General features: G+C 39.4%; 1 protein-coding gene across 2 annotated transcripts in view; it reads left to right on the forward strand.

The window, feature by feature from the left end:
• The window catches only part of ap2a1 (adaptor related protein complex 2 subunit alpha 1), a 45,152-nt gene extending 18,907 nt beyond the window's left edge, over nucleotides 1-26,245 (forward strand). Inside the window, exons 6-21 of one of the 2 annotated variants that reach the window (XM_088007996.1) lie at nucleotides 5,680-5,939; nucleotides 6,193-6,361; nucleotides 6,459-6,596; nucleotides 7,288-7,470; nucleotides 9,102-9,199; nucleotides 9,282-9,513; nucleotides 9,596-9,784; nucleotides 9,855-10,009; nucleotides 14,826-14,888; nucleotides 16,025-16,107; nucleotides 17,281-17,369; nucleotides 17,655-17,779; nucleotides 18,315-18,431; nucleotides 22,702-22,771; nucleotides 22,882-23,016; nucleotides 24,621-26,245. In XM_088007996.1, coding sequence (XP_087864122.1) covers nucleotides 5,680-5,939; nucleotides 6,193-6,361; nucleotides 6,459-6,596; nucleotides 7,288-7,470; nucleotides 9,102-9,199; nucleotides 9,282-9,513; nucleotides 9,596-9,784; nucleotides 9,855-10,009; nucleotides 14,826-14,888; nucleotides 16,025-16,107; nucleotides 17,281-17,369; nucleotides 17,655-17,779; nucleotides 18,315-18,431; nucleotides 22,702-22,771; nucleotides 22,882-23,016; nucleotides 24,621-24,698 — 2,184 coding nt within the window. In that variant the 3' untranslated portion in view covers nucleotides 24,699-26,245. The remainder of the gene's footprint in view (nucleotides 1-5,679; nucleotides 5,940-6,192; nucleotides 6,362-6,458; nucleotides 6,597-7,287; nucleotides 7,471-9,101; nucleotides 9,200-9,281; nucleotides 9,514-9,595; nucleotides 9,785-9,854; nucleotides 10,010-14,825; nucleotides 14,889-16,024; nucleotides 16,108-17,280; nucleotides 17,370-17,654; nucleotides 17,780-18,314; nucleotides 18,432-22,701; nucleotides 22,772-22,881; nucleotides 23,017-24,620) is intronic. The other variant, XM_088007997.1, reaches the window with a different exon arrangement.
• Nucleotides 26,246-27,796: the final 1,551 nt, after the last annotated feature.

Genomic DNA, 27,796 nt, shown 5'->3' on the forward strand with positions numbered 1-27,796 from the left:
AGCAGTTAAGTAAGGTTATAAAACATTCTTTTAGTGTTTCAAGTTTATTTTGTGACAGTTTATCATGGTTTTGTAAAACATCGTCCATCTCCTTTATGGCTTTAGAGCAGAGGCTTGTTGGTCTTCTGTTGTAAAAAGGCAAACTCCTTTCTTAATTGGTCATACCTCCATGAGGGGCAGCCTGAATTTTGCAAGACCTTGCATTATATTTCTTTTTTGCATTTGAACACAGTTATTCTTCTTACTTGGTTTGACTCATCCATGACATTGAATGTCATCCATGACATTGAATGTCATCCATGACATTGAATGTCATCCATGACATTGAATGACATTCGAATGACATTGCTTTGGCCTTTTAGCACCGGCCTCATTGGCTTATAGAGCTTTGGAGGTCACAGCGTATGACGTTTACGTCACTCGGTGCCATCTTTGGTGTCCACAGACCAAAACAAACTAGTCAGAACACCGATGTTTTCTTTGCGTTTCCAACCACAGTGAAGTTGTTTTCAAGTTGGATATTGGATATTCGCACTCCGCAGAGTAAGGGGCGTTTAGCTAAAGGTTGATCCGATTTATGAACACTAATTTCGGCCAGCTGTTCTCCATCGCTCCCTCCTCAACGGCACCGAAGTGAAGTTAGGTTTAAGTTGGATATTCGCACTCCGCGGAGTAAGCGGCATTTAGCTCAAGGTTGAACCGAAGGTTTACTTAGGGACTGTCAACAAATTACCAAACCAAACACTCCTGTCAAATAAATGTTAATAAATGCCTTGAATTGTGACCAGCTGACTGTCAGTGCTAATGCGTGCTTTTACATGAGACACAATATCCTCTATTAAATTTTAAAGTCATATATTTTAAATAATTTTAATGTTTTCTTCAATAGCTTCCAAGTCATCTGACCTATTTTCTCAATCACTTTGTAATCTTTCTACTAGTCTGTATAGGTGAGGCACAGTCATTTGTTTTCCATTTTAAGTCATTTTCCCCTTTTTTTTAACAATTTTTTTTGTCAAAATTTACGATTTTTCTTCAATAGCTTCTAGGTCATGTGACCTGTTGACTCATAATCTGTGTGAAATTATTCTGCTAAACTATATAGATGAGGCATATTTTTATTACATTTTGACCCCTTTTTTTATTTTTTAACCAAAATTATATTTAAAAAATATTTTTTTTTAAATGTTCATAAAATGTATTACCTCAGGCGATCATCACATTTACCTGTAATGTTCAATTACATAAAATTCTAGAACAGGATCTATTTCATTACAATTACCTGAAATATGTGAAATACAACAAATATTTACTTAAAGTGTAATCTATGTCATAAAATTTACTTCTCACCTTTATTGTTTAATTACACATTAAATGTTTAAAGATGGGCTCTTTCATGTGCTTTGTCATGATGTGGTGTGGCAGTGGACCCAAACGCAGCAGGCAGTATACATACTTTATGTGGATGTTACTTTAATGAACAAAATAAAGCCAAACAAACCCATTGTCCTGACAGTTTGCTTGTTGCATTACATGTAACAAGCAGATGTCTGATTATATAATTGTTTACTTTAATCACATAAAATATTTTAGAATATAATATTTCATTATGTGTATGTTTATTACCTGAAATATTTTAAATATCAAATTTTTACTTAAAATGTGATTCATTTCTTCACCTGTTTACATGCAACTTGAAGTGCTTGAATCAAATGTTTCATGGATGTTTACCACAAGAAATTATTGAATGAGAGAATACAGCCACAGGGGTTAAAGAGCTCCGGTCGGGAGCCGGATTTCCGGCTTTTGACCAAACGGTCCACCTCAACCAATCTTCATGGTCCGCCTCAACCAAGCTGTAGCTCCCTGGGGGCCAGACTTCTGGCTTTTCAAGCAAAGGGAGCATTGGACCAAACGTCCCGCCTCAACTAAACTGTAGATAATAGACAAAGATGTCTGCCAATCAGAATTCTAGCTCCCGTGTTCTTGACCAATGACTATAAAACGGTTTGTAAAAAAGAAGCGCATGCGTTCGGTTCAGCGGTTAAATCAAATGCGATATGAAAGAAGATGGAATTTGTCTCACCCGGTAAAGAAACACGTTTACTTGAGAAAGGAATTAAAAACAGGTGGTGCTGGGCATGGCTAGAGGAAAGGGGACAAGACGGGAAGCTGGCGGAAATTTTTTACAAAAGGAGGGCGCTGGGATTTCTTTGGGGGGCGTTTGGTCAAAGGTAAACTTTACACCTTACAATCACAACAATACCAGTTTAGACTTTGAGCAACTTGCTAAAACTGTATTGTGTAACTTGGCTTGGCTGCAACTGTATGGCAGCTCTGTAGCTTTTGGCGCCGCTCCGCTCCTGCTACGAGTAGCTTAACAGCATCAGGTCAGCGTTACACCGGCTGTTCCTGTGATTCACTTTGTCTGCTGTCTGATTTTCAAATATTTTATTTTTTAGGATTTTTGTACATATATTTGGGCAGTTCTGTGATCATGTCAAAGCAGCAACTTGTATTAAAAAGTGTTTTATTTCCATTTGAAAGCTGCCCGCTTCCATGGAAGGACAACAGAAAATCGCTCTTATAAACATGTAATTACTAAAATCACGATACCCTGACTTTGTATCCCTCTGAAAAATGAACCCATTTAAATAAAGAAATCCCTCCACGATAGAGAGCGTTCATTTTATAGCGTTAACACCTGAGCTGTAAGTGGTCTGGTATGAAACTGGGCGTGATAGAACAACACAGCACTTTTACATTTCAATAATCAGAATACCGAAATTGTTTCCGTTGTTTTAAAAGGTTTATGTCAGTCTGACTTTTCCCCATCGATACGTTTCCCGACCGCCCTGCACCTTAGAGGGTTAAAAAAAAAATAATAATAACCGACGCGCACATTGCGCAAAACTCTGAAACAGGAGAAGCGGGACATGAAACGGAGCGACGAACTAGATGTGAATTATGGCATAAAAACAGAGAATCCGACGTTGAACAGTGAAAAATCAACACATGATGTGAAACATGACGATTAGGCGGCGCAGCAGGTGATGAGTGAAGATTAATGATGGTCAATAAATGATAAAATAAATTAGCAACATGAAAGAAACTAAAGTGGACATAGCAATAAACCAAGAGAGGATAATACTAATCAAAGGAAACTAAATGGAAATGAATGAAGAACAAAATGCAAAAATAAACTAAGAAACTAAAGTAAATACAGAGGAATAAACTGGTATGGCAAGACCTTTCGATCAATAATTAATACAGAAGACTGTATGGCAAGAATAAACAAACACTATTTCCAGATAAAAGGTAAAATAATATTGTTGAAGTGCCATGGGTTTGTTGAGACCACATCTAATACTGAGAATAAATATATCTTACAGAACATAACAGTAAAGAACTTATCACTTATTTATGTTTTTAATTAGATTTGATATATTTATTTCTTCAATATTATTTTTCGTGTCAGTGTTAATATCATGAGGCTGACCACTCCATGACACTTTCAATTTGACTCATTAGGATTTGATTAAGAACCAGATTTGTTCTTTGTAATTTCTGTCCAGTAAAACTATTAATCTATAAATCAATAGACATGTCTATATAAAGATATAATCCATGTTTCTGTCTCATATTTCTATGGCATTAAAAGGACCTGGAACTTTTGTTTTTCCACTTAAAGCTCTGGTTTGCACAATAAATGCCATGTGGGTGAAGTTTTATGGATGATGCTCTGATGTCCCATTCTCCTGAAGGCAGCACAGAGCTGCACCACCAGAAACCGACAGAAACACTGAAGAAAAGAAGAGCTATGATTAATGTAGTTACAGTTCTATCCATGTTTTAATGTTGCAGAGCTCAGTCGTTTTGCAAATAGGTCAAAGTTTAAACTGGCATGTTGAACATCTTTTATCTGATCATTTTGTGGAATATTTAACAACTAGAAAATGGCAACAAGAATATATTTTCCACTCTGATTGGCTGCTGTTAGGCCTACAGATTTTAACTTGAATGTTCATTGCATTTTTCGTAGACACCAGTGAAAATAATTTCTATTCCAACGAGTTTTTGTTCTCTGGGAAATTATTTTGATAAATACAGAAACAAGCATAAAAATCAAACCATCTACAATAGTGTTAGTAATATTAATAAAATAATAGTCAGTGCAAAGTAGCCTACAAATTATTTGGTGGGGGAGGGAGGTAGAGGGGGTCCTGGATATGGGATAGCTGGCCCGAAAAAGGTTGAGAAACTGGTCTAGTTGGTAATGTTGCATGTTCTAAATTACTTGCAAAAACATCGACTGAAAGGACTCTTATTTAATGTTGAGGGATTTTTGCCTGTAAGGCAAACCTTTAGGGCACAGACATTTTACATTTTGTTTTGAGTTGAAATGTACTGAAGTCTTAAGTTTGAGTGTTTAGCTAATTGTATTGTTAATTGTATTGTTAGAAGCAATTGTATGCATTATTCAAAGACACTTTTTATTAAACTGTGGCAATAACAACGCTATAGTTCATTTCTACCACCAATATAAGTTTCAGGCTCAGGATGTTTTTTTACTTTAAGCCCTGCAGCCACTTCCAACTGTATTTCAACACAAATGGTTTATGTTCCTCTTCAGAGCCTGCAGCCTTGCTGAGCTCCTCTCCTGGGGTTTCCTCCTCAGCCTCTCCAACTTACTCCTCTTCTATTGCCTCCGCTACTGTGTTTTCATTATTTGCCTCTTCTGGGGTAAATAATGAAAACAGTCTCTGTAACTTGTTGATCCACCATGGTCTTGCTGTATCGCCTCTTTAATTGACGCACATGTCGGTCCGATGTTGTGGTGTTTACCTCGCAGTGACCCATATTCAGCGCTGGAACCCAGTGGATTGAGCTAATCCATTTCATACGTCGGTTTGCCTTTAAGAGGACATATCAGAACACACATCAGTATTAATACTGTAAATTTGATTACACTAGAAAACTTAAATAGTTTACTTCACAATAATTTAATAACCTCGATGTCCACTGACAAAACTCGGACTACGCTACATAAACAATATAAGCCCGACCTAAACAAGGTTGACCCACTTAAATGAACTCAACATAAACTGAACATGAGTATATCCGGAGAAAACCATAGCAAAAAATTATGACGCAACACCAACAAAGCGAATTTAGACACTCACCAGAATGGAAATGTCTGGAGCAAACTTGTAGGCATCTGGGGATGTTTGAGAATGTAATATCAGGACGTCTCACCGCTGATCCCAGGACATACGTTTTCTTTTCGTTAGCTCCAATAGCTTAGCCTCCTCTCATTGTTTCCAGGCAGGACAATAGTGAAACAAAAGTCCGTTTTCCATCTTTTTAACGTTTCAGTTGTGTGATCGGACATTACATTCAATAACGCAGCAAGTTCGTCCCATAGCTAAATTATTTTAGGTAACTTGGATTTAAAAAGAATGTTGTTCTTGTCGGCTATGTTTATGGACACCAAAGATGACGCTGATATCCCTCCGTCTACAGCAGTGACGTCACGTTCCAAAGCTCTATTAGCAAATGAGCATTTGCTAATAGGCCATCATCTCCTGCCATTGTACCTTAAAATGTCAGTAAAAAATTCTGAAAGAATTATTTTTGTGATAAATAAGAGACTTTGTTTTTTTCTCTCTGTGCCCACAGATTGTGTCATCAGCCTCAACTGATCTGCAGGATTATACCTATTATTTTGTACCTGCCCCATGGCTGTCCTGCAAACTGCTGCGATTGCTGCAGTGTTACCCTCCACCAGAAGATGGTGCAGTCAAAGGCCGTCTGGTAGAGTGTCTGGAGACTATCCTGAATAAGGCTCAGGAGCCGCCCAAATCTAAGAAGGTGCAGCATTCCAATGCCAAGAACGCCATTTTGTTTGAGGCTATATCACTTATCATCCACTATGACAGGTAAGTTTTTTTTGTTTTGTTTTTGTTTGTTGTTTTTTTTGCAGCAACATGACAGGAGATTTAAGGTAGCAGAAAGTTGGCTTATGGCTGTCAGGGTTGCAATAGTTTTGGGTTTTTCATTATAATTTAGTTTTATTTCTTTGTGACATGGTGTGTGTGCGAGCGAGCTGCCCCTACTTTATGCATTATGTCTAATATCTGTAGTTATAGCTTAGCTGTGCTGTTTGTGAAGCAATCTTTTTTTGTTTGCCAGTGAGCCAAACCTTCTGGTGCGAGCCTGCAACCAACTTGGCCAGTTCCTGCAACACAGAGAGACCAATCTACGTTATCTAGCTCTGGAAAGCATGTGTACTCTGGCCAGCTCAGAGTTCTCCCACGAAGCTGTCAAGACTCACATCGAGACCGTTATCAATGCACTCAAGGTGCTGCCTCACAGAAAAAATACTTATATTCATATCTATAATGGAGAATAGATGTGCATGGTGACCTTCAGTTTATTTTCAATTTTTTTTCTTTTAGACTGAAAGAGATGTAAGTGTTCGACAGCGGGCGGCTGATCTGCTTTATGCTATGTGTGATCGCAGCAATGCTAAGCAGATTGTAGCGGAGATGTTGAGCTACCTGGAGACAGCGGACTATTCCATCAGAGAAGAGATGGTGCGTGTGAGACAATGATGCCCTGAAGAATTTGCGAATTGATGAAGCAGATTACCACCAACTATTCTCATTCACTTTGAGTCTAACACTAATGGGAATATATGAGTATTGTTAATTTTTTCTTCAGTGTGTAATCCATTAAGTGTAATCAGTGAAAGTAATCAAAGTAAATGGTTTCAATAAAGGAATCATTTTATGTTAGTTATTTTGGCAGAAAAGCAACATTTTTAAACACTCAGTTATGGCATTGATCCCATCTCCATGTGGCTGGCACAGACCAAAACAACCCAAACAACAATCTTCCTGTGAGATTTTTTTGTTATTCTAATTACAGGTTGCCTCTAAACATTATGTTCATACTTAAAGCATAGAAAAACAAGATTAAGATTTGCTTTGCCAAGAGAACGTTTTGCTTTGGAGATATACAAATCCTCACAATTTTATTAAGCAAGTCCAACATTTGGATATGTTTAATACTGTAGATGCAGTACTAAACTGCATCAACAGTAGCTGAAAAACTGTCGGTGCAGAGAGTGCAGAATGGTTGAAATCACAAGCAATTGGCACAATTCAATTGGAGTACGGAAACAACTAAGTGTCACATAAAATGTCGGCAGCAGTGATGCCAAAACTGAGAGTGGAATGTACACAATTGCCAAAACATTGACAGACTTGTACTGTTTCCATTTAGGTGCTGAAAGTAGCCATCCTTGCAGAGAAGTACGCTGTGGATTACTCCTGGTATGTAGACACAATTCTTAACCTCATCCGCATTGCTGGGGACTATGTCAGCGAAGAGGTTTGGTACCGGGTCATTCAGATCGTGATCAACCGAGATGATGTGCAAGGCTACGCTGCCAAGACAGTCTTTGAGGTACCTCTGCCAAATAATTTACCCACTGCAATATTTTAAGGTTTTGTGGCCAACTTTTGTTCCAATTTTCCATGTCTAATATAGTCATGTGATCAGTGATGGCATAGTTACCGTATTTTCCGCACTATAAGGCGCACCGGATTATAAGGCGCACCTTCACTGAATGGCCTATTTTAGGACTTTTTTCATACATTAGGCGCACCGCATTATAAGGCGCATAGAATAGACGCTTCATACTCTATTATTACACATCCACATTAATAAAGAAATGGTCCCCGAGTACTTTATATAGTAGGCTGGCCCAGTCGTTGTTTCACTCACGGTGTTGGTGTTGCGATATTGTGCCCAACTGCTTTCTGGGTAACACAGACCAACCGACACGCTGCCGCTGCAGTCTCTGTCTCTCTTCCCCTGCCCCTCCCCCCCTTTAAATGTATTATCAAACTTTATTAACAAACCAGTGTTCTGACAACTATCCCAGCATGCACCGCACACTACTTCTTCTACGGGGGAAAAAGAAGTTGGCGGCTGCTTACCGTAGTGGACCAACTACGTAAGCAGCCTACTGCATGTCTGTGTAAACATGACGTCTTTCATTTCGATCTGAGTTAATTAGCGTAGCATTTCTGCCGGATTTTCACAACATATCAGCCACGACAATGGACAGGGGAACCAACAAGTTCATGTCATCTTTTTTGGACGACATCAAGGTGTTTGAGCCACTGGATGCCTCCAACATTGTGCGCGTCACAGCTAAAAGCTACCGATAGATGAGGAAAACAGCAGATCCTCACACCCTCAGCATAAATATAGCTGTGGACAAGATCACTGATGCCTATTGTTCTTGCAAGGCTGGGTAAGTCGGCATTCATGGTTTTGATGGTCCACAATGTACATTAGCATATGTTTACTACTGTAGCTTGTGTTTGTGAGACGGTCACGCACGTGGTAGCTGCACTGTGACCTAAAATGGGCATTAGCCAATGAAACGCGGCCCCTGTGGTAAGGTCCGTTGCTGGACCTGTTGTGGCTCAATATTGGTCCATATATAAGGCGCACCGGATTATAAGGCGCACTGTCGGCTTTTGAGGAAATTGAAGGTTTTTAGGTGCGTCTTATAGTGCGGAAAATACGGTACTTTGAAAAAGTAACGTTAAATACCACGGTGGGGGGGTGGTTAGAGCTTTCTAGAAACACTTGGAAAAAAAAAATCTTTTAGTTTCTAGTGTAAAATTTACATTTCTTAGTTTTGCTGTATAATGACCATTTTACCAGTGTGACAAGTGTAGTTTGCTGAAAGATTAGTTCGCTCTAATGAAATCAACAACCATTTTTTTTTATCCATCCAAACTGGAGTACTTTGATTTCCGTTTCTAAAGAAATGCATTTAACACTTTGCTTTTGCTTATAATGTAAATCTTTATGGCACTGGACCTGTAGTTGTAGAGCCAACACTAGAAGTTAAAAAATGTTTCTTAGAGCAAACACCACTCGACATGCTCATCAGATGTTTAATAATGTCTTGGTCAACGACTCTTCCATTCACTTTCAAACAACCAAGCTATCCAAAAAGCTCTTAAAATGCTTCAGTTTTAGCTTAAATATATGAGACTGGAATGATTTTGTTGCAGGCCCTGCAAGCCCCGGCATGCCATGAGAACATGGTGAAGGTTGGAGGGTACATTCTGGGAGAATTTGGGAATCTGATTGCTGGGGATCCCCGGTCCAGGTACGTTCCAATTTGTACTGCTCTGTACACATCTGATAGTTGAGGCTTAATGTTCACCTTGTTGTCATTTTTTTTTCTCTAGTCCCCTGGTCCAGTTCAACCTTCTCCACTCTAAGTTCCACTTGTGCTCTGTGCCGACCCGTGCCCTCCTTCTGTCGGCTTACATCAAGTTTATTAACCTGTTCCCAGAAACAAAGGCCACTATCCAAGAGGTGTTGCGCTGCGATAGCCAGATCCGCAACTCAGATGTTGAACTGCAGCAGCGAGCTGTGGAGTATTTGAAGCTCTCTTCTATTGCCAGCACGGATGTCCTGGTAGTTCCAACCGTCCGCTTTGATCAAACTCAGCCGTGTAAAAGAATTCCACTTGCAAAGGTTTTGGTCTCCTTTCTCTCAGGCCACTGTTTTGGAAGAGATGCCTCCATTCCCTGAAAGGGAGTCATCAATTCTCGCTAAGCTAAAGAAGAAGAAGGGGCCGGGGGCAGTTTCTGTCACTGAGCTAGAAGACAGCAAAAGAGAGAGCGGCGAGTTGAACGGAGCAGGAGAACGGGGTCCAGACCCATCAGTCATGGCTGCCTCTAATGCAGTAAGTTCCCTCTGAGTTCTAAAATCCCCATCCCTGGTCAGACTGTGCTCTAAGTCTCCATGTTTTCCAGTCTACCCCATCTCCATCAGCCGACTTGCTGGGGATTCGTTCTGCGGCTCCAGTTAGCAACGCTCCAGCCAGCGCAGGCAGTCTACTGGTGGATGTTTTTTCAGAGGCGGGACCCGCTGCATCTTCTGGCGCAGTGAACGATGACGGCTTCCTCAGGTGAAAATCCTACTCTGTTGATCAGCAGGTTCAGAATCGTCCAGATAAAGTCCAGTATGAATGACTGCACCTCTAGTTATTTGTGTCATTCATTTAATGTCTGATTGGTCACAAGCCTGTCTGAAGGATTTAATCTTCTTAAGAGAAATGCACCATTGATGGTGTAACCAAGAAAGAAGCAGAATTCCCTCCAGTCAGGAGGGAATTACATGCTGCACATCTGTTTCCACTAAAAGGATTTCACTTAAAGCAGCATTCCGTTCTTGAAGAAAAATACCACTAAGCCTATTGCAATGTTTTTTAGAAGAGCAAAATAACTTTAAAAAACTACAAATAGACAAACAGATGTGCTTCTCTGTTTGCGTCACTCCTAACTACCCTTAGTATTCGTAAATAGCAGCTCTCATACTGGACCTGAATGGCCATCATACATACAGCACGTCATGTATTGTTGATGTTGACCAGTCTTCAAGTACAGCTCCAAAAATGAGTGTCTGGAAAAAGTAAAAAAAAAAATATATATGTCAGTCATTTCAGAAAGTGAAACTTGTAAATTATACATATTTTGTTATAGATTCATTACCAGTTGGACATAGCTGCTTTCGGTTGACTTGCTTTGTTCCTTCTGGTGTCTCATTTTCCTCTTGACCATTCTACATTGCATGTCTATGGGGTTCTGGCCTAAGCCCATTTGCTGGCAAGTCAAGCACATTTTTACTGTCACATTTTTCCTCCCACTCGACTTTCTATGAATATGCTTAAACATTTTTGCAATATCAAAAATGTTTGAGATTTAAATTGTGGTTTTTATTATTTGTAAGTTTTAATCATTAAGATTGCAAGACAAAAAGCTTAAAATGTTTCACTATGTAGTAGGAGTTGAACAACATATTTTTTTAAAAGTTGACAACATGTTAAAAGTTGAGTCAACGTTGACTAGCTGCAGTGACATAGAAACGTAAGCGAAAATGCTTCACAGCAACTTACAGGCTTTGTTAGGTAAATTCACAGCACATATTGAAGAAAACCCTCGCTAATATTAAGCCTAAATCTGTTATGCAGAATTAAAAAAAACAAGAATCAGAACATTATCTCAGACTTCTTCATTAGCAGCAGAGCAGAGGTGGTCTGAAAGGTTGAACAAAGTAGAGCCTGACTTTTTTTCCTGAACACCAGCTTGTTCTGATGATCAGGTATGCAAACCTTGCTAATCATAAACAAGATGAGCATACAATTTGACTGCAATTGAATTCAGCGCGGCCACCTGCTGCTCCCCTTTCTTGACGCGTAGCAGGACATTCCACTGACTCGGCAGCAGCTCGCTGACTTTGCAGGATGACCTGACATACAGACAGCTGCATAGCTAGCTTCTGTCAGATCCTCAGAATGCATCCTGAACTTCGTTTCCAGATGTTGTAAAAGTATTTTTTATAAAAGCGTGAAGCTGCCAGGTTAGAAGCTTCAACACAGGGTGATGTTGATCAGTTGGATGGATTAAAAGCATTGCTGCACAGTATTGCCCTAGTCTTTTTTAAAAATTATTAGTTATTTTATTCATTTATTTTTTTTAAGCACTAGTTGCCTTTCTTTGACAGAAATCTGACAGGAAGGGGGCTGAGAGAAGAGGGGCAGGAGAGAGAGACCTGGCCAAGGGAACAGAGCACGGGAGTCGAACTCTAGACTACTGCAGTTTACAGCCTTTATATGCAGGGTGCCGCGCGGACCTTTGACATGCAACGCCCCTAATCCGGGATAGCATTCGCTGGGGTTTGCAGTACCCCTTTGGTAAATTTACATTTGTAAACAATTCAAACTGTTTGATGAACTCACCTAGTTCATCTGTCTTTTTTTTTGAAAATTCAGTTTTGTTACGTGATTGCGACTAGTCAAGTACCTCTGTAAAAAGTTATTGGAATAAGGACTCAACTAGTCAACTAGTGCAACCCCTACTATGAAGTAAATCTGAGTTCCAGTATTTCTGAAATGAGTGACAAAAGTAACAATATGCAAAAAAAATTTTTTACCTTGTAAATGGCTGTGGTCTGTTGGTGTTTATAAATTAGTGTGTTTGTGTTGGTTGTGTTGTGAATCTGTTGGCTCTGTATGTCTTTGCTTTATTTTTGTCTCATTCAGACCCGTCAACCTGAAGATTATCAGTCCAAAAGTCATTAAAGAACGAACTTCAAATCAGACCTTCATTTATGAACCACTAATATTTTCATGAACCTTGCTCATTCAGGTGGTGTTGGAGTCATCTTATTATGCAGTCTGGTTCTAGATAGAAGTTAAATGAGCTGAAGGCTTAAAGCTAAAATCCAAACATCCCACTGCCTGAACACTGCTGCAATCTAAAGTCTCTTAAACACAAGCTGTGGCTCTAATGTTTTAACCATTAGAGCTGCATGGATCAGACTCAGATTTCCAGTTTCTCGTTTTTCTAAAGCTTTGGCCTGATTTATTTAAAATTTTCTTTAAGGATTATAAATAATATTGTGAAGATATTTTGTTCTTGCCATCCTGTTGTGAGATATCATTAATTATATCTGAGGAACATATAAAGACATCATTTTAAAACTGATTGTCTTTGTTTCAAATTGACAAGCAGTTTAAAACGAAGTCTAAACAATTCTCCACCTTGAACTGACATTTTAAAGTCTTTGCTAGCTTATATTATTGATTTGGCATGATCAACAGGACTGTATGAGTTTCTATATGCAATCCTTTGGGATTATAAATCCTTTTCGTCATTGAGGCTGTTAACATTTCCAGATCCAGCCAGACTGACCAGCGGTCAGGGCCAGTCTATTTTAAATTCTGATTCTTTTCATCAACCAGTTCTTTATTCAGAAAATTAGAATCAAGTAAAATAAAAGCTTCTGTTTGTCTTTAGTGCTGGTTGATTGTGACACTGTTGGCTTTAATCAGAGACCTCTGATACTAGTCTCCTATACTGGCCAGAACGCAGAAATACCATCAACGTAAAGTTCTCGGTCAGGACTCTCATTTTATTTTTCTTCAACTTGAGGTCTTGTAAGGTAAACCTTAGGACAAAAGAGAAACTGTTCTGTAGCAATCTGACTGGAGGACTGATCATTGATGTATACTTCAGGGTTGGCAGATCTGTTACACTTGTTGATTCGTTATCTTGCTCTGTATGTGACTGTCTTTCGTCTTTTTCTCTCCTTCCCCTTTCTCTTATTTCCCTCTTTCTGTGTGTGCGTGTGTTTTGACTTGACTGTGTGTCTGTTCCCTGTCCTCTATCGTGATTGTATACTGACAGAGATCTGGAACAAGCCCCTGAGACCTCCGATCCTCTTTTGGTGGAGGGTTCTGGTGACTCGGAGTAAGGTCCCTGTAGTAGACTTAATCAAGAAATACAAATGTGGCACCTCATCAATTCATATTGTTAAACTAGCCTGTATAATCATGCTGTCTTACTGAGGGGCAAGCCTTCCAACACATTAGCTTTATTTAGACACCTGACGTGGTGATGGTTTTTCCCTCTGAACAGCAACACTACCATAATCAGCTGTCATGAAAGAAAACCTTTGGTTAATTGTTTTTTGTTGTACTTCTTTCCATCTGCCACATTTTGGACACCAGTTACAAAGTTGTTGTTTTTTTTCTCAAACAATATACAGAAACAATATATGTACCAATATTTTTTTGTTACATTTGTTTTTTTATTTTTTTATTTTTTTGTTTTGTTTTTCAAATTTAAAAAGAGAGAGAAAGTTGATGGTGCAGGGAGTTTTGTGGAAAGTCGTGGTACATGGTAAAACACAATCTCACCAAGTTTTATTGGCCTAGTTTCTAGTTGAAATATCTTGGTTTTGTTTTAATTCAAAAAGTACAAGTCACTTTTCAGTATAAAATACAGGCTGGTTCTAAGTCGAGAAGTTTTTGATTTTGATGAAATAGTACTAGTTATAAGTGAAATAATCTGGTAGTACAACACATTTTCCTCATATTATAAATTACAATATGGCAAATACGAAAACACCCAATATTATCCATTCCATCATATTCCCCAACTGTTGTAGGCAGCTGCTGAAACTAATTAAGTAACTTGTAATCTAACAAAGTTGCTTTTAAAATCAAGTAATCATTAAAGTAATAAAGTTTAAGTTTTCAAGGAGTTAGCAAAGATGAAGTTACTTCTGTAAGGCAACTACAGGGTTTCCCCCAGAAAACTAGCTAAGCCCGGTGGTCAGGGCACCGAGACGGTCCACCAGCGGCCCACCGTGCTTTTGTATTAAAAGACGTTAAGTTAACAGGAAATGTAAAATATTACAGAGTAATTATATATAATACAGGAAGACATTGTTAGTGAAATGCTATTTAAACCCACAACTACAGTTGTGGGTTTATATAGTTAAATATAAAGAAATACTTTTAAAATTAAAGCGGCAAGCAGCGTTGGAGACACTTGCAGCTCAGTGCCGCTCTGATGCATTAGGCAGAATTAGTGACTCAAACAATATCTATTCCTTTCATTCATTTCCCACTTGCTTCAGCACAGCTGTAAAGCTTGAGAGACTTACCAGACATATGCCAATGGGTTGCACAACTGTTCAACTAAATGGCTCTAATTATGTCATATTTTGGGTTAAAATGCTTTTACTAACAACCTCTGCATTTTATTCCCTTGTCCCTCTGTCTTCCCCTCCTGTGGCTCCTCTCGATTCTTCATTGCTGTCCTGTTAAAACAATGGCTTTGTGATCTCCCATCTCTTCTTCGTCTTGTTTTTGGATTATCCTGTTTGCTCGTCTCTGGGCTGCCTGTTCATCCTTGTGCTGTCCTGTGGTCTCTCAGCTCTGCTCCTCCCTCTGAGGATCCTGCTCCTCCTTTATCTGAAGCAGAGGAGCTTCTTAACAAGTAAGGTTGTCTTCCGTACATTTTGCAGTGTTCAGTAAACAGCTTTTAGGCAGGGTTCTAACCCCTCTTTTAGATGCTTTGTTTAGCCAATATTCCACCACAACCTCACTTGTAATTCCAATTATGTAGTTTATGCCTAGTTCACCCGGCAAGATTTGCCCGTTTTTGTCCAGCTTCTCCCCTTCAAACAATCTTAAGAACACCCTGATTATCAGGATGGTTCTTAGGATAACCTTAAGAGATATTCCTGGTGTGTTAAGAGTGATCTGATCTGATCAGAAGGACGTCTGGACTGCATCAATCTAAAATGGGGCATATTCAATGTGTTGGTTTGGCTTGACCAAGAATGCAACATGTTGAATGTGACGTCCTGCTAATTGGAAAGCAAGGCAATATAAACACACAGGAATCCAAAACACAGAACAACTGTTATGGCTACTCTTTTTCTGGCGTTGCTATGGAAAAAAAGAAAAAAGCAGAACTCCTTTCATTTTCGTAGTGTAACAAGTTGAGCACCTTCTCGCAGCATCTCCATTTCTTTACTGCAGAGCTTTTTGCTTTTTTTTTAATCTTTTTTTTTATCCCTTAAAAAAACTTCATAATCAGTCTTCTACAGGATTTTCTATTAGACATCTCAACGTTGGTGAGTGCAATCGATTTGTGTGTGGCTGGAAACCACACACTGTATGACCAAACCTGTTGTAGCTAAGATTTTTTTTATTGTCACGTTTTGAAAATTCAGGTTTTCAAAATTTACAATTTTGAATTCTTGCCGTGTGAACCAGGCATTAGGACTGCACTTAATATCTCCTACTGGTCCATCCGGTTCCTGTCCAGTTTTAATTTCATATCTAAGCTGAAATTGATCCAAATCCTTTAAGGTAAAACAATAATTCTCACAACAATAATAATCATTTTTGCTTTAATTTCCTTCTATTTCAGTTGTTTGACTATTGTCAATTATTCAATTTGGTTTAGTGTAGATAAATGGCAACTGGAGGTATGATTGCCACATTAGTTTTTCTCTGGTGAACTGCTGTCTAAATGATTGCAGCATCCATGTCAGGGATACAATAAGAACACTTGGTGAAGTAAGCATGAAAGTACATTTTAACAAATGAATTGTTTCCCTCCAGGTTTGTCTGCAAGAACAATGGGGTTCTGTTTGAAAATCAGCTTCTGCAGATTGGCATAAAGTCAGAGTACAGACAGAACCTAGGTGAGTTTACTCTGCATCAATATGTGATGCTTTGTGTGCATTAACATGTTCCATCATATTGGGTAGATTGTTTTGCTGTCACCTTGACATCAATGGAACCCTATTGCTGGGTCGCAGATGACGTAGTACTGACGTCACACAATACAGATGGGGGTCAGGAAGTAAATGCAGACCATTTACATCTGTTGATCCAGCATCAAAATGCCTCAAGTATGTGTCTGATACAGTTGTTCCTACAATACTAAGGAAGAGAAAGATTAACATTATTTTCGTGTTCCGAAGGTAGTTGGTCACAAGGGAGTTGATTTTTAAAAACTTACCAAAGAAAGAAAATTGGGAAGAGGATGGTATCCCAAGGCCTACATCTATCCGACTCTGGTCAGATAGACACAAATATTCTAATTCTGTCAAAAGTTAACTGGATACTGGGTTATGTTTTACTTTGGAAAAAAAATAGGATATGGAATACCCAGATCATGTAGGATACTCTGGGGTGTGTTGCACATGACAATCAAAAAGATGAGTACCGTGTAAAAATATTGCTTTCTTTAACTAAAAAAGTCATCACAGGATTATGGTACAAAGAAGAACCACCAGCTGTAAAGCAATTTGGGGTTAACTGCAGTCAGACGGAATGCGTTCATGATAAGCTTGGTTTATGATGTTCCAAAAGCACAGTCGTGGTCAATATAATAATTTGACTCTTATATGTGCAGCTATCCAAAATGAGGATATGCGATCATTAGTAACATCAGCTCCGGGGAGAAAAAAAGTCAAACCCAACTTTGTGCAATTTTTGGGACCCTTTCTGCTCCACTGCTAACAAAGAAGTCCAAGATAATGTTCTGATTCTTGTTCTTTTAATTCTGTATTATTATACAGAATAAGTCTGTTGACTTATTATAAACTTTTTTATTAATATTTGCTGTTAATTTTGCTAGTAAATCCTGAAGTATTAATGACGTCAGTGCGACTAGTCAACGTTCACTTGACTTTTATCATGTTGCAGTCAACTTTAAAAGCTACCCCAAGTCTACATACTGCAGAAAATGAAAATCTTTGCAAGGCTTCCTATGAATGTGTGGCTCAGTTAGTGTGTGAGACTTTGCCTGCTGAGTTTGAGTCTCTTTGTTCCCTCTCCATGTTAAAAGTGAATGTGTTCTCCTTCCTCAGGGAGAATGTACTTGTTCTATGGTAACAAGACATCAGTACAGTTCGCCAGCTTTACCACCACAGTGAGCTGTCCTGGAGAACTTCAGTCTCATATCCTTGGAATAGGTTACCAGAATACACAAAAGCTTTTAATGCTTTAAATTAATTAACACAATTAATTGCATCTATTAAATGAACTAAATTCTGTCCATTCTTTGTTAAAGTTTCTGTAGAAGAAGAAAGCTGAAGAAGAGCATCCAGCTGAAACTGGATCAGCCTCTCTTTACAAACACCCAGATAAAAATGCCAGTTATGCTCCTCATATGTGTAGCTATCATTCTTCTCCATGTCAGGCTGACTCAAGTGTGTAGTTGGAAGTCCTTGACAACTGACTACAGCTCAACGTTCAGAGCAAACCAGTGGAACCTCTAGTGGAGGGTGGAGCACAAATCCAGCAGGTCCTGAACATCGAGTGCCTGACAGACTTCTCCGATGCTCCACTTCTCAACATCAAGTTCAGGTAGGCTTTGACTTCTTTTCCACTAGCCAGCAAACAGTCGCAGTTTGGTTTAAGTGTAGAAGCCAAAGCATTGAGAATGATAAAACTGTTACTCTTTAGTCATAAAATACAAATATTGTTGACCTGAAAATTGAAATCTGTGAAAGCAAAGATTTAGATTTACTGTTTTACATAAATGTCAGACATGAGCAGCATGCACTAAAATGGGTTTCATCTGCAACCAACTTGGTTGCATATATGACCTAATTTCCATCCAGTTGTCTTGTGAATTTTAAGCAAACTTTTGAAGTGTTGTCAAAATAAAAGAAAAAAAATAAATTAGGCTTGTTTCCAACTACTCGGATGGAGTGAATCAACCAGGCTACACAGGGCATAATTTTGTCAGTTGTTGATGCTATGCATGGCCGTAATTAACAGGATGTAGAGGTTGTTAACTAGCATGGATGAGACATCTCAGAAAAACTGAGTTTTCTCCCCAGTAAATCTATGATGTTTTAAACTTATGGTGGTTGGGGGTTATTTCTTCTACTGTCAGATATGGAGGAGCTCTGCAGAACCTGACTCTCAAACTGCCAGTCACCATCAATAAGTTCTTCCAGCCGACTGAGATGGCCTCTCAAGACTTCTTCCAGCGCTGGAAACAGCTCAGCCAGTGAGTGTGTGATGGGTGTGGCTCGCTTCCCCAGGCTCTCCTGTCATATTGGCTATTGGCCTGAATCAATCTGTGATTTACATTTCAACTTTACCTCTGTGTCTCTTAATTACAGTCACTGCTGTTGCAAAGTTTTGCTGCTGTTTGATTCACATTGACTGCTAAATTATAGGCCTAAAAATATCCACCAACTGCAGCTGATCCAGAACGCTGCTGCTGGCGTTCTCTCTAAAACTAGGAAGATGGCGCACATCACCCCAGTTCTAAGCTCCTTCCACTGGCTCCTTGTAATTCGGAGAATAGACTTTAAAATACTTGTGTTACTTTATAAATTATTGAATGGCTTAGCACCAAAGTACATTAAAGAACTACTGCTGTTGTCAACTTTCTGGACCACTCAGATCTTCTAGTTCTGCTCTACATCCTTGGAACCAGAGCCAAACATGAAGAAAGCAGCATTCAGATTCTGTGCAAATCCTGAACAAATGTCATGGGAAAACAGCTGAAACACTGAGTTCCTTTAAATTTAGACTGAAAGCATGCACTGTAAATGCAAAATTGAATTTAACTGGAAATAGTAAAATGACTTAAATCATTTTTCATCAAGCTACTATTAACATTCACTTTTAGTAAACTACTTGGAATTTGTAATTGAAAAGTCTCTCTAACTCACTCTACTTGAATAAATAATAATAAATAATAATCTTTGTCATTATAAAACCATGCAATGGTTTACATAGATTATAATGAAATTAATGAAAATACTGCTACAGGGTATTTAATGCCCTTCTGGCTACCGGGTATAAACTGTTCTTCAGTTTGTTAGTTCTTGCTTTAATGCTCCTGTATCTGCAGCCAGATGGCAGCAGCTGGAACAAATTGTGACCGGGGTGTGAGGAGTCTTTTAAAATATTCTTGGCCTTTCTGAGGCAGCAGGACCTGTGGAGATCTTCAAGAGAAGGCAGAGAGCAGCTGATGGTCTTCTCAGCAGGTTTTATGATTCTCTGGAGAGTCTTCCTCTGTGCTGCTGTGCAGCTGGGGAACCACACACAGAGACAATAGCAGATGATGCTTTCAATAGAGCATCGATAGAAGGACACCAGCAGTTTTTGAGAAATATTGTTCATTCTCAGAATTCTCAGGAAATGGAGTCTCTGCTGGGCCTTCTTTGCCACTTCAGCTGTGTTTACATCCCAGGCCAAGTTATCCCTTATGTGAACTCCACGGAAACGGAAGTTTGACACCCTCTCCACAGGCTCTCCGCAGATGTTTAGTGGTTCAATGTCTCTTTTAATTCTCCTAAAATCCATTATGATCTCCTTGGTCTTGGCTGTGTTTAGGATCAAGTTGTTGTCAGTGCACCATTCTGTCAGTCGCTCCACTTCGTTCCTGTAGGCAGACTCATCGTCCCCTGAGATGAGGCCCACTACAGTTGTATCATCTGCAAATTTAACGAGGGTGGTATTTTGATGGACAGAAACACAATCGTGTGTGTACAGCGTAAAGAGCAGAGGGCTCAGCACACAGCCTTGAGGAGAGCCAGTACTGATGTTGATGGATGAAGAGGTATGGGAGTCCATTCTGACTCTTTGTTTGCGATTCGTCAGGAAGTCCTTAATCCAGCAACAGGTGGAAGAGGGGATTCCCAGGTCTGCCAGTTTACGCACTAATTTGTCAGGGAGGATGGTGTTAAATGCTGAGCTGAAATTGATGACGAGGATACGTGCGTAGCTATCTCGATGCTCCAGGTGGGACAAGACAGCATGCAGGACAATGGCAACAGCATCTTCAGTTGACCTGTTAGCTCTGTAAGCAAACTGGTGTGTGTCAAAGGTGTGAGGAATGAATGATTGAATATGACTGAACCAGTCTTTCTAAACAGTTCATCACCAATGGCGTGAGACTGGTCGGTAGTCGTTCAGGCAGGTGATGGGTGATTTTATTTTTTTAGGAATGGGAACTGATGGAGGATTTCAGGCAGGATGGGATTCTGGTTTGAGACAGGGACTGATTAAAGACCCCAGCCAACTGCTCTGCACAGTCCCTCGGCACTCATCCAGGAACACCATCAGGCCCCGCCTCCTTTCTGGGTTTGACAGATTGTAGCGAGCGTCTCACTCCTCTCCTTGTAGTCCCTTTTAGCTTTCCTGATTCCTCTTTTTAGATTGCTCCGTGCCAAGCTGTAGAGATCCTTGTCCCCAGACTTGAAAGCAGCATTTCTTTCTTTAAGCAGCCGCTGGACTTCTCTGGTCATCCATGTCTTTCTGTTTGGGAAGATCCTGATATGTTTTTTCACTGTAACAATGTCAGTGCAGGTTTTGATGTAACAAAGAACACTGTCAGTGAATAATTCCAGGTCTGTAATGTTCAAAAATATCCCAGTTTGTTCTTACAAAACAGTCCAGCTAATAGGGACTGGGACTAGTGATAGTTCTTATGGTGGAACGTTCAGATTTCCTCAGGGTGGTATATGCAGGAATCAAAAACAGTGACATGTGGTCAGACTGCATCAGGTGAGGTAACCGCTTGGTTCTATAACCCAATTTAATGTTAGAGTAGACCTTATCCAATGTATTGAGTCCTCTGGTAGCACACTTTACATGTTGATGGAATTTGGGGAGCACTACCTTTAAGTTGACATGATTAAAATCTCCAGCAATAATGAAAACTGCATCTGGATAGCGGCTCTGTTGGTTATTAATGCTGTTATACAGTATTCTGAGGGCCAAATTTGCATTGGCAGAGGGTGGAATGTAAACGACAGTGATCATTATTACACTGAACTCTCTGGGAAGGTAGAAAGGTCTGCATTTCAGAGTCATATACTCCAAGTCAGAGGTGCACTGGCTGTCCACAGTCACAGTGTCTGTACACCAGGTGTTGTTGATATACACACAGACTCCTCCCCCTCTGCTCTTATCAGAGTCCGCGGTCCTATCAAAACGGCGTGTCGTATAGCCTATTAGCTCAATGGCCGAGTCAGTGATTCCTGGAAGAAGCCAGGATTCTGTAGTCATGACTACGCAGCTGTCCCTGACAGTTCGATCTGTAACGATCAGGAGCCTTAGTTTGTCTATTTTGTTGACAAGGGATCTGGCGTTAGTGAGGAAAATGCTGGGAAGTGGAGGTTTATGAGGCTGTCTTGGTAGACTTACCAAAACTCCGGTTCTGCAGCCTCTCTTCTGTTTTCTTTCTTTGTGCCATCTGTGTGTCTTTGAATCTGGAGTGGTAATCCATGGAGAGCTGGGAGTTCTTGCTATGTCCTCCAGGATGTTATGAATCTTAGTGCGTCGCCGTTACTGTTACTTGAGTTGGATTAATTTAGAAAAAGTAAGTCTTTGATAATTGTGCATTTTTAAGTACTTTTGCTCAATTCTGCATCCATCAAAGTACAAATGATGAAGGTTTTTTTTTCTCTTGTCTAGAGCCAGTAATTCATCTCATGATACAGAGATAATCCTGGCATTTCCATGAATAAGGGTGCATTTACATAACAGAATATAAGAAATCTCCATGTATCATTTTATCTTAAGCTTGGCTACAGTCAACCAACTTAATGTTTTGTTTAGTTTTGGGGGAGGGATGCTCAGTAAAAAAATAATGAAATTAACACAATTAATTGCATTTTTTTACATGCAAAGGTCCACAGCCAGAACCTTTCTATTGTGTTTCTGGTATTCCTGTAAATCTAAAGCACAAGAGACACCTGCAAACGACAGTGATGGCTAAGAGTGAATCTTTATTAAATATTTTATCAAACAGAATATTTTTGAATACATATATAATATTTGATGTAATCAGTAATCCTTTCAAAGTGGGAAAGCATTACTGAGGTCTGCTGCGGTGGAACAGGGATAAAGCACAACTCATGTATGGAGGCCGGAGTCAAAAAAAACTGGTTTGTTTAATTTAAGTTACATGAACTTAGTTATTTTTTGTAAGTTGTATTTGATTGAGTACTGCTTACTAAAAATGAGAGGTTTCCATACTTTCCTTTAAACTTTTTTGAGACAGTTAGTTTACATATTTTAAGTAAGGTGAACTAATTAGATTTGAACCATAAGTAATGGAACATTGACCAATATATTTGATATGTATTGGTGATTTTAATTATGGCATTTGGCAAAATGCAATGTCTGCTACAGGTTTTCACAATTGACTGTATGACTGTTTGAACGATGTAGAACACTTTGATGTGCCTTGTTGCTGAAATATGATATAGAAATAAACTTGATAATTAAATGTTTTTAAAATGGTTGTCTCTCTTCAGGCCTCAACAAGAAGCACAAAAGATATTCAAGGCCAACCACAGCATGGATACCGAAGTAATCAAAGCAAAGGTAGGGTTTGAAAGAAGTGTTTGAGATGGTGTAGAAAGGTACCCCTGGTTTCTTTAGAGTCATCTAAGTCATGCTTTGTGTGTTAATGTTACTGCTCTGTTTGCTCACAGCTGCTGGGGTTAGGAATGGCCCTATTGGACAACGTTGATCCCAACCCTGAGAACTATGTTTGTGCTGGAGTCATCCAGACCAAGAGCCAGCAGGTCGGCTGTCTGCTAAGACTGGAGCCAAACGCTCAGGCTCAGGTATGGGCATCCATAACGTCACAGTCCTTTGGTAACCATGGAAACTCATGCTTCTCTTTCATATGACTGCTCTGATATGCTCACTGTAGGACAGTGGAGTCCAAAATGGGGATTAGGATCCTTTTGTGGCCATTGGAATAATTTGGTGTGCTCCCTGGCAGCAGTTCCAGAGTAGATCAGTTTGACCTGCCAACAAAAAGAGCTAAAGCAGATGGACAGTTTTTGTAATTTTTTAGAAGAGATTTGAAATTACAAAAGTGTATCTTTGTAAAAGGGAAATGTATGGTACATCTTTCATTTTACACTATCATATTAAGTAGGGCCACAAACATGCAGTGATCTTTTGCTCAAAAAGACTTGTCATTAAATTTGGCTAAATAGGAATGGCAAATTTAAACACAGCAAGTATTTTCAAAACAACTTCTAAGGAGTGTTTTTTTTTTTTTTTTTTTTTAATTAAAATTACTTTTTACTCCTAGTTTAACGACTTTCTTCCATCAATATTGCATCTTTTCTACTAATATGACTTTGTTCTTGTATTTGAAAATGAAATATCTCCTATCCTGTGCTCCGTTTACAATTGTGCTGTGTAGCTACTTCTACTGTTTTGAACAGGCAGTCTGTTGATTAGTTTGAACACTGCCACCACCTAGTGACTGGAAGCTTGTTCATCAGTTAAGCATGAATAAAGACAATTGTGAAGTCCTGCTTCCCCCCCTCTAGTAATGTGTGTATCAAAGGAGAAATCGTTTAACCACTAAAATCTGATACCGCTCCATTTATGTTTACATTTTTGAAGAAGGAAGTTGTGCTAATCTTTTTCAGGAGTTTGTGTTGTTTCCTTCAGTTCTTGGTGCAGGGCCATCACAAACGAGAGGTTTGAGGGGTAGCTTTTTTCCAATTAGTTTGGATCTTTTGACACAGTGCAGTGTGAAGGCGAACAACAACAGGAACAGCTGAAAATGTAACAAATTGTTGCAATTTTGGTCCCCAATCGAACTGTCTAGCGGACTACATGGCGTGAAAACATCCTTAACTTCCTGAGTTTGGATTGAAATTCAGAACCAGATAAAACCAAATATGAAATAATTAAATAAGGTAAGTTGAAATAGTAAAACTGAAAAAGGATGGAGGAGAGTAGGAGGCATCCCCTACGTAGGTTGTAATCGGTCAGTGGGATTTTGTCACAATGAAAAACCTTCTTGTTTGAACAAGTCTTGCACTTCCTTTTAAATCTCGTCATAACCGGGAAGTTTGTAGTTGTAACAAGATATTGCTCTTGAATTTATCTATTTGATCTAGGAGTTAAAAACTTTTTTAAGGTTATTTATGTATTATTTAAGCTTGGCATTACAGGAGTTAATGTAGTGAGCCATATTTTTTTTGCTTTGTTTGATTGCAATGCAGCAGGAACCCCCAACCATCCCCTATATTAGTATTTTAGTCTTAAATTTTTTTTCATGGTGGCTTTGAAAATTCTTAAATTTGTCTTGCTGAAACCTGCAGATACCTGAGACAGTAGTACCAGAGGGATCCCAGATGGGATCATGTGACCTGTTCCATTTTCTTCAGCTTGGTCACTGTATTCACCTGTGTCTTTACAGATGTATCGCCTGACTCTGCGCTGCAGCAAAGACTCCGTGTCCAAGCGTCTCTGTGAACTGCTGGCCCAGCAGTTCTAGAGTCCAGGTCCTGACCAGTACTCCCACCATCCCCCACCCCACCAGCGACCTCTCTCTACAGCACCCCTCCCACACCTGTCCTCCTGCCTCCAGCAAAGAGTCTTTAAGTTGGGGGGATAAAAAAATGGTGTAACCTACATAAGGGAAAGTGCTGTCGCTGCCTGCAGCAATATTATTGTCATTATCCTTGTCCCAGATTCTGATTCCAGTTCATCTTTTACTTGTTTATTAACATGATGCTACCATCTAGTTTTTGTTGGTTTACCTGTGTAGCTGGTGTGTGTATGGCCAGGAGTGTGAAAGACAGTGTTTGTGTGTCCTGTGGCTGGGGTCTCATTCTGCTCATCCTGACCGCTTTGGAAAAGATATGTGCAACATTCCTTGAAGACAAGAAGGAGAAGCTATTAATGGCACACCCATACACTACTACTCCCAACCCGCACACACTATTCCCTGTGGTCAAAGCTGCGAAAGAAAAATCGAGCATTCCTGCCAAAAGAAAAAAATACACTTGACGTGTTGGGATCCTCCTGTTCATTCCTTTCACCCAGCCCTGCTTGGAGTTGACCCTTCATTTCTGTCAGCTTGTGCACTTGTTGTTATCGTGTATGTAAATATGTGCCAGTGAATCACTTTATTTTAAGACACATTCCCTTTGTTTGCTGAAGGTTAACAGAACGGACACTAGAGTGCAAAGATGAGACAGTCCTATTCACCGTACAGTTCAAGGAGGCAGAGAGGAAGTTTATTGCCCCCATCTCATCACTGCTGTCTTAAATCTTGTAGAAGTGGAAATTTATTTTAGAGAGAGAAATAAAATCTCCCGTTTGTATTTTTGCTTTTGCAGGAGAGATGTGTGCAGACGAGGGAGAGGTGAGGTCCCATTTTACTCCTCTGCTTGCAGATGTGACACCTTGTTGATGGAAATATGGATTACTACTCAAACATTTACATGGAGGATATGTTTTTGTTTTGAAACGAAGCCCTGTATCGGCAGCCCAGTGTAGTTAGAAAGATGGGGCTCATCTACATTTCCACAAGTCCATATTTCTGCTCATCAGCAAATCCTGCTCAGATGGATTTCTGCTGTTTAATGGGATGTGGATCCAACCACTACAATACATATTTGTGAAGTTTAGATTGCTTTATCAGCTCTGCTCCGGGATTCCTGTCACTTTGAAGCACTGATGGTTGTGGAGAGGACAGGATGTGAGACACCCCAAAGTCCTTTCCAGCTACAAGGGAGTTGGTGTGTGAGTGTGAATGATTGTATGTGATAGTAAACAGGTGGGGGGGGCTTGAAGACATTTCTAACACATGGTCACATTACATTCTGTGACTGCACAGCAGTTGCGGGACATTGAACTTTGTAGTGGAAAATTTAGTCATTTTTGTGAGTGTGTAAGTGAGTTTGTGTGTCTATGCAGTATCCACTAGCTAATGCAGCCTCATGTATCGATGTTAAGAAGCTGTCCAATACCTGTGTTTAGACTTAAGAGTTACTCTGTAATGGAAAAATGTGAAGTAAAACTATGCCATATATCCGACTACCTGTCTCCCGTCTTTCATTACAGTCATAACTACACTGTTTGACTTCAAAGTTTTCAAACTAATGTCTTTCAAAATAGTATAAACTGATACAAGAAGAAAATATGCAAGCAGTTTTAAGCCTATTCCACTTGTGTAAAAATGAATACTTCACCACCCTATCAAAAACTACAGTGTACAAAATATAAAGATTTTTTTTTTTTTTGCCAAAATATCTTGAAATTTTTAGGAGTTTGGACAAATGGCTCACTCTGCAAAATGAAGTGATAGTATTACTTGGACACTGTTCAAGCCAAATTAAAATGTAATCTAATGCAAACAAGGTGTCTCACAGCCTGTCACAAACTCCACATAATCTTCATATAGAGATTTATTCAACAGTTTTTGAAACAATGGCAGTTAATCTACCCTGTGATATTTCTACTGCTGTTCCAACAAAAGAACCAGCTCCCCTCTGAGGAAGATATCATTTCTTGTGGTGCTTCTGCCCATTTCTTAAATTTCTGCAAGTCTTACAGTTGGCTTCAAACGCCAACTGCAGCATTCACACTTGAATTTTCACAGGAAATGCAACATTTCTAGTTTCCTTTGTTTTTGATAGGTCTGCTTTTAAGCCATTAGTAAACACATGTCCAACTTGGTTCAGTCTGAACTTCAGGGTTGAGTCTTAGGTTTACCTCTCTGGCTCAGTTGAGTACTTTTCTTAGGTTGGCAATCATGATTCTCAATGTCCTTGCCACCAATGAGTATGTTGTCCACAATAATGGCACTGGGATATCCAGCAAAAATTTGTTCCATGATGTCCTGGAACACCTCACTCGCAGAGCTCATCCCAAATGGCATCCATAGAAACCTGTAACAACCAAAATGGATGCTTAAAGTGGTGAGCAGGGATGAATGGCGGTCCAGTGAAATCTGCCAGAAGAAGTTCTTGGCATCTAAAACTCAAAATACACCATTAGACATCCTACCCTACCCAATATAAACATATACTGTTTGCATTGGGTGATGTGGTCTTTTGAGAATAGTTGAGGTCTGAAACTCAACATATTCTGATGCATATTCTGATCTCTTGTCTTTTTCATTGGCGGCAACCATGGATGATTCTTGTATCCTATCTATGTGACACGGGGCAAAGAACCCAGATTGTGACTGAGGACGTGGCCATAAGCCAACTGAAATAATATCAATTGGCCCAGGGTCTCCCAATTAACAATACCCAGGTAGGTCTGGCTTAGAATGATGAAATGGAAATAGTATACAAAATAGAGATAGAAGTACTTTATTTATGTAGAAACACAAATTAATGATGCAAAATAATGTTAGACAAAAACAAATCCCACATTGCCTCAACCCAGTCCTATAAGGCTGTGCCCCATATGCTAATTCACAAAAAAGGAGATATAAACTGTTGTTCTGGTTCTGCATCGTCTGTGCTACAACTCCAGCTCTAGAAGATGACCTATTAATTGATTAGCTGAGAGCATCTAAACTACCAAACAAATACACTTTGGTGAGAGCATAACACAACAGCAGCAATCTTAATCAGC

Source organism: Poecilia mexicana, unplaced genomic scaffold, assembly GCF_051168715.1.
Source record: "Poecilia mexicana isolate PSO_F unplaced genomic scaffold, ASM5116871v1 scaffold_8, whole genome shotgun sequence".
In the NCBI taxonomy this organism is placed as follows: Eukaryota; Metazoa; Chordata; class Actinopteri; order Cyprinodontiformes; family Poeciliidae; genus Poecilia; species Poecilia mexicana.